Source organism: Crocodylus porosus, unplaced genomic scaffold (genome assembly GCF_001723895.1).
Source record: "Crocodylus porosus isolate Cpor-Errol unplaced genomic scaffold, CroPor_comp1, whole genome shotgun sequence".
Taxonomy (NCBI): Eukaryota; Metazoa; Chordata; order Crocodylia; family Crocodylidae; genus Crocodylus; species Crocodylus porosus.
Window position 1 is genome coordinate 17,733,137 of NW_017728913.1, and position 7,146 is coordinate 17,740,282.

Consider the following 7,146-nt stretch of genomic DNA (forward strand, 5'->3'; position numbering starts at 1 on the left):
TGGTAAGATCATCAGTATGGATGATCTTAGAAACAATCTGGTCTATGTTCCATCTTGCTCCACTTACAAATTTCAGCTAAAGCTGGATGGCCATGATGACTGCTCCCAACATAGTGCTACTGGACTTGAATGCATTTTTTGAATATGTATTATTTTGTGGGGTTGCATGGATAGACATTTTGGGCGCTGATACCGATAGCTGATATTTAAGGAGGCATATCGGCCAATGCCTATCCAATTTTTGATGCAGCAGTGTGCAGCTGATAAGTCTGTTGTGGTGGAAGGGAAGAGGGGAGGGAAGGGATATGGGGAGGCAGATCAATGGCCCCCATGGTGAGGAAGGGAGAGGGCAAGGGCAGGCACTGCCCAGGCAGTATGGGGAGGACATGGGACAGAGCTGAGCCTTGTGGGGGGGGGGCATCTCCCACCACTGCACACATCCCAGGAAGGCATGGAAGGGGCATGTGCCCCCAGATCTGCAGGCTGCAGCTGTGGGCTGGAGCTGGGGCTGTGCTGGGCTTTTCTCAGCAGGGGCTGGGCTCGGGGTGCGCAGTGGCAGCACTGGGAAGGGGCTATGGAAAGGGCTGCAGCCAACCTAAATTTTGCTGTAGCCCTGATTCCAGTACCACTGCTGCCTGCCTGGAGCAGCCCTAGCTCAAGTCCCACCTGCCCCCATGTGCCAGGATTAGCTGCGGCTGCACTGGATGGGTGGCAGTGGTGCTGGGAGCGCAACTACAATGAAATTTGGGATAGCTGCAGCCCCCTCCATAACCCCCTCCAAGCACTGCTGTCGCCTGCCCTGAGTCCAGCCTCCACTGAGAAGTACCTGGCATAGGCCTGACTCCAACCCACAGCTGTAGCCTGCCCACCCCACCCTGCACAGATCCAGGGGCACATGCCCCCATCCCCATGCCTTCCCTGGGTGCACACAGCAGTGGGAGCTGCCCCCCGACAAGCTGCAACTCCATCCTACACCTGCCCCTGCTCCCTCCCTCTCCAACCTCAGGGGGCATTGATCTCCCCCCCGGCCATGCCCCTTCTTTCCCCTTCCACGACAACATGCTTACCACCGGCACGCTGCTGGGCTCTGCTCCTCACTGTCTGCATGCTGCACTGCAGCTGTGTGCACGCATGGACATTTAACAGCCAAATTATTGGCCACTTCATGACAATTTCTGATACAGCCAATTTTCTTTATATCAGTACTGATCTGATACCGGGCCAATGTATCAGTACAACTCTAATTATTTTCTGTCCATTGTTGGTTCTGTAAATCCCATAAAGTGAAAGACTATGACTATAAAACCATAATATTTTTGCATTATAATACAATTCCTGAAAAAAACCGTTTGGATTTGTTATATAATCTTTTCAGAGTTTCAACTTAAAAAAAAATATAGTCTTTAAAAAAAAAAAGTCAAATATTTCTTTGCAGGTGCATAATGTGAAATGCTAAACTAAATTGGCAAATATACAATCTAAAAAACACGAAGTCCAGATTAAATAAATATAGTGCAGAAAATAGAGAAAGAGATTACTAAGAATATTTTAAAAACCCTTGGATAAATCATATTTAAAATATTAAAGGTTGAGGGGGCCCAGACTTTCTTTCAAACATATCTTTCTTCTGACCTTAGAATATCTACATTATTCAAGCTGAAAATGATGACCTTGACAAAATTAAGGTTTACCACATAGTTTTGTAATACAATAAACTAAAAACCTGCATTTCTTGGTGACCTTTAAGTGAGCTTTAAATGGTCCTTTCCTATTTTGCTCCTTTCCTGACATCAGGCAAAAGTTTCTTGACTGCTACCTCTTCTCATAATGATGTCATGAAATGAATGAACACGAAACAAATAAATTGATGTGTGTGTAATAAAATGAATAATTATATCTTCAGAGCAAGGTTTGAATACTGTGTAGTAATTAAGTCATGTTGCCATATGCTGAACAATAAAGATAAAGCAAAATATTGGAACAATATCACTGAGTGAACAGTTTTCATCCTGTGCATTGAATACAGTAAGGCTTCTGTGACTTCATCAGATCCATCTCTCCCCACCTAATATTTCCTACTCTCTGGTTCCCAGTTGCATTCCTAGCTCCTTGTCTAATATCTGTTCGTTCTAACATCTCCCTTTTTAGTCAAGGAGACTGACACAATTTCTCTTCAGCTTCTTTCAGTCCCAGTCACTATAGACATTTCCCGTCCCAGTTCTCCTTGTACAATCATCTTTTTGTTCCAATCTTTTCCCAGGCTCTTCATCACAAAAGCAACCTTAACACCCATAGCCTGGCTCTTGTGCACTCTACATTCAATTCAGGAAGTAGTGCAACCAGCCGTGGGTAAGAGGGGCACCCATCCCAGTGGTCAAGTTAGGAGGGGTGCCAGAATCACCCCTCACCCCTGTGAAGTCTGCACTCTGGTAGCACACCAGTGCAAGGAGCTCCTAAACAGTCCCTGGTTACTGCTGCTTTAAGAGCAACAGCTGGGCCAGGAAAAGCACATAGTGGCAGCAGTAACTCAGCTGGGGATTAGTATAGTAAGGAGCTCCCAGGTTCCCAGCATGGGTAAGACAGCTCCCTTCCATCCCTGCTCTCAGAAACACATGCCCCTATCCTCAGTTCTTGGAAATGCACATCTCCATTCTTGAAACACACCCCATTTCCACTCTCTTGTAGGGCGTCCACTCCCAGACACCAACTCTGCTTGTTACACTTTTCAATCTAGAGACCAATCTTCCCTATGCTGTCTGAGACCAAACGATGAGCACTGAGAGCATAAAGACAATCTTCATGGTTGTAGTTATAGCACCTAGACTAAGCATGTCATGACCCACCAATGTGATTTCTAATGGTAGAGTTTGTTCAATGTGGACAGAATCTTGAGAGATTTTAGATTGTGCAGGTTTGGGAGAGGAGGGGTGACCTTTAGATTTTAGTTACAGCAGAGCACAACTCTCTGGAGGACATACAAACTGCATTTTCCATGGTTTTATATTCCAAGGGCCCAATTTGGAAAGATTTTTGCAAAAAAGAGCAAAAAGCACCTTCTCTATGCAATGTAACCAACGTCAAATGTCAAATCCTGCTCCAAGGACAAGGTGCTAGAACTCCTAAAATAACAGTTCATTAGATTTCTTTACCATCCACAAAACATTTTCCTTTAACCTCATTTTCAGGAATACATGAATCTCCTGGTCTGAGGAGAAAAAAAATTCCCGCCTTCCCCTCCCCCCCGATAGATATCAACAATATAGGATTTTATCCCAAGAGGTTACACTTTGGTAAAGTTATACACAGCTGAATGAAGTGTAATATATAATGGGAAGTGTCAGGTGACCTCAATCTGCAATGATCCCAGCCTTGACTATAATATTATCTGTGATAGTTTAGTAAGTTCTCCCAGGTGGCTGTACTAGGAATACCTTGAATTAATGTAATGAGACTCACCGTCAAAGTGACAATCATTTTCATAGCATATACTCATACCAATTGATATTTAAGTAGCGATAACTAAAACGTTAAGAGCTGTCCCATGAAATGTAAGTCAAGGCTTTTTGGGGCTGGGAAATATCATATTTATTTTGGTAGGAAGTACAGTTTCTAGATCTTCAGCCCCCCTGAAATTTCTTTGCATCACTCTAGTTTTGAAAATGGCATTCAGAGCTGACTTAAGTTAGTAGGGAAGGACTTCCCTGGCAAAGTGGAATGATAAGAGCATAAGAATTAAGGTCATTGCTGCTTTTCCAGTCTTGCCTGTCTTCTAGTGAGGGCTGGAGTGTGAAGGGAACACATTAGGAGCAAAATGAAACCACAGAGCATGTCCCCATGTGCAGGGGCATGCAGATGCTGCAGTGAAAAGTTGCAGTGGCAGAAATTTGTGCCACTGTTTTTGCCACCGTACAGGACAAATTGACCCAGATGGGGTACCTGAGGTTTTGGGGGCCTCCCCGTGCAGCAGCAGCAGTGATCTGGCTCCTTGGTTTCTGGTGCCATGTGTGCCACACAACTTTTTTTAGTGGCAGGTTTTATTTTTATTTTTATTGTTTTTACAATGGGATCTCCAAGTATAAACCCCCCTCCCCCCCCCACTGTGCAGCAAATCAGCAGCATGTGCGCCGCATGCAGTTTGCGGCAACTCAAACTGCTTTGACGTGCCACAAACCATACGTGCACTCATAGACATGCCCCCACAGAGTCAGACCACAAGTCATGGAACCTGTTAGCCACTACAGCAATTTAGAACAGCTTGCTCACTAGCTACATTGAGGCCTAGATTGCCCCTTAATTTAATCCAAAATCAGAGGGGGAGAAGGTTAGTTGAAAGTAACCTATGTTTCTACTTTGCACTTCAGATATGCAAACCGAAATTTTCCAGGAATTGGCTAACTTTTCAGACTGTAATATTAATGTAAAAGACATTTCAGTTTACAAAATCAATCAGAAATTTCACTTCACTTCTCAATAGACTTAATATTTAACATTACCTCATTTCCTTTTTTAATGATTCTTTTATATAATGATTTTCACAACTTTCTGTCTCCTTGTTTATACTTCCCAACTATCTAGATGTTGATACATAATTATTTAACATTTGATTATGTTTCAGTATTAATGTTCTTTTAACATACAGCTAAAAAATATAAATGAATAAATAAATAAATAAAAGAGAGACTATTTTTCCAGTACATACGGGTCTTCCGAGCTGAATCTTCTACAAAAAGAGAAGAAATGTCTTCATCCACTCCTGCTTCATTCTTTGCAATACAAGTATATGCTCCCGTATCTTCATAGCGCACATTGCTAATGTGAACTTCACTGCCATTTGCTGAAAGCAAAGGGAGAACACAACACGTGAACAACAATTTTAGTTTTACTACAGTGCTTTCAGGCTTATCGTAATTAAACTGCTTTCCTTCCTCAGTTCATATATCGGACACATGCCAGATTACTCCAAACATATTCAGTTGGATAGTAAACTCTACTCTCATTCATTTCACAGATAACAGGAATATCTCAACCATTTTGGATGCTTGGCTCCAGATGTCAGTCTCAGATTTTGTACCTGTTTCAGTGACAACATAGATCTGAAAAAACTGGTGTGCCCTCTTCTGTAGACTTGAGCAGTTCTGCTTTATAAATGCTGTATCTGATCATTTGCAATGCTAGCACCTTGCATTGCTGATTTAACAGAAAATGCCATGGAGTTCACAAAACATAATGGGAGAAATTTTCAGTACAATACATTCTGCAAGAGATGTACAGCTTCCAGAATATGGGATGCAACATTAAATGAGCTTCTTTATTATTCTGTATAATTGAGTTAGAAAAAAAAGATGGCCTAGTTTACTTGCTTCCATCTCTCAGTCCTTGCATGTACTTCTCAATTTAGTCAATTGTAGCACTGTACATTTTGGTGATGGGACTCATACATACAAAACATATTTGGACAAATGGATTTTGTGCATGAGAATTTATTAATGTATCCTTGTAGCTGTTAAACTCTAACAAACACCTGGGAGCCTGTATTTCTTTGTAAAGTTCATTGCAGAAGTAATGGGCATGATTTTGATTTTGTATACAATGAGACCAGGGTGAAACTCCTTGGAAATATCAGAAAATCTACTTTTCAGATAGTGTCATCAAATATGTGGTGTCGCTTTCATATGTTTCCCTGCCAAAAATCTTCCTTTATTTTTATTTCTTCCCAGAAACCCTAGAGAGTCATTTTCATCTGAGATGAGTGCAGACTAGCAGCCAAAAAGCTTATAAAATAAGACTTTACACTTTTTCATGTACAGATGTGTATCCTTAAGTTTGTGCGTAAGTTTGCATATGAAAAAAAACCTAATATTTGCTCACACAAATTGGAGATTGTACATTGACTTTGGAAGACAGAGGTAACATTATCTGATTTTAAAGACATATAGCTTAATTTAATATATAGCAATGCTGTAAATGCAAAATATTCCTGCTTAACTTTGTAGTGCTTAATAAAAAATTCTCCTTTACAAATGTACTGTAGAATATGGATGAAACAGAACCTAGAGGTTTCCTGTGAAACTTGTTACAGAACACCTTTTCTCGGGGTTCAGACTTTATATAGTTTTTTTCTTTGCCACGTTAATGGGTAGAGGATGGGAACATCACTGGAGAAAACATATATTGCGCTTATTCACAATATTAAGCAATATGTAAGAAAAAATATAACTACTTTTATTTATTACAAGGCATTTAATACATGAAGGTCCGAAGGTTTCCCCGCTCTACTCTCCAAGGCAAATTGATGGAAGCCCAGGAGAAGTGCACCCTGGGTGCAATTCTGCAGAAGAAAACACTCTGATAGTAGGGAATGTTCTTAAAGGGGAAATTGGATAGGGCTATGGCCAGGGCATGTGGATAAGCAACATGTTACAGGAGAGCTCAGGACTGGCTGCATAAAGGTAAAAGTAACACAATCTCTTCACAGAACATTTTGCTGCCTCTCATCCATCTCTATCCTACTTCTAGCATCCAACTTGCATTTTATTAGAACGAATTTTGCATTTTTTCTTATTCCCAGGCCACCTCTCTGAATGAAGTATGGGGAGAATGAGAGAAAATAATTTATTTTACTAGCAGAACAAATGGTTATCAAGAAGAGAATAGACAACAAACAACTGTGGGAACTCAGACAACCATAATGTCCGTCAGGGATTCTTTAGGCTGCCCCTAGCTGCTTCACAAGAACACTTCTTTAGACCCTTCTATTTCTGCTCCTTTCCTTCAAGAGATTTCCCATGTCCCCCAGTCAACATCTCATCTATTTGGTCTGATGGTGTGGGTTTTAATGGTCTCAAATTTGGATCTCCCAAATCCTTGGTGAGTTGCTTTTACCACACCCCACACCTTACCCTATCTTATACATTTGACCATATGCTATATAAAACCAGTATATTTTTAGCAGTACAACCATCTTCTCTTCTTACAGGGTGTCATGGAAATTTTTAAGTGTGTGCTGCCAGTACAGAAGAGGTTAAACTGACATGCGCAGTTTGAAGCTGTGAGTGGAAATTTCCAAGGCTCACCCAGTCCTTGCCCCCTGGGTGACCTGCGGAGCTGTCAATCATTGCTGACCTACTTTCCCCACAGACGCATGCT

At 41.5% G+C, this 7,146-nt stretch overlaps 1 protein-coding gene across 2 annotated transcripts in view; it reads right to left on the reverse strand.

Moving 5' to 3' along the window:
* FSTL5 (follistatin like 5) overlaps positions 1-7,146 on the reverse strand; it is a 600,367-nt gene that overhangs the window by 92,509 nt on the left and 500,712 nt on the right. For both annotated transcript variants that reach the window (XM_019534563.1, XM_019534562.1), the window contains exon 10: positions 4,700-4,834. In XM_019534563.1, the coding sequence (XP_019390108.1) occupies positions 4,700-4,834 (135 nt within the window). The remainder of the gene's footprint in view (positions 1-4,699; positions 4,835-7,146) is intronic.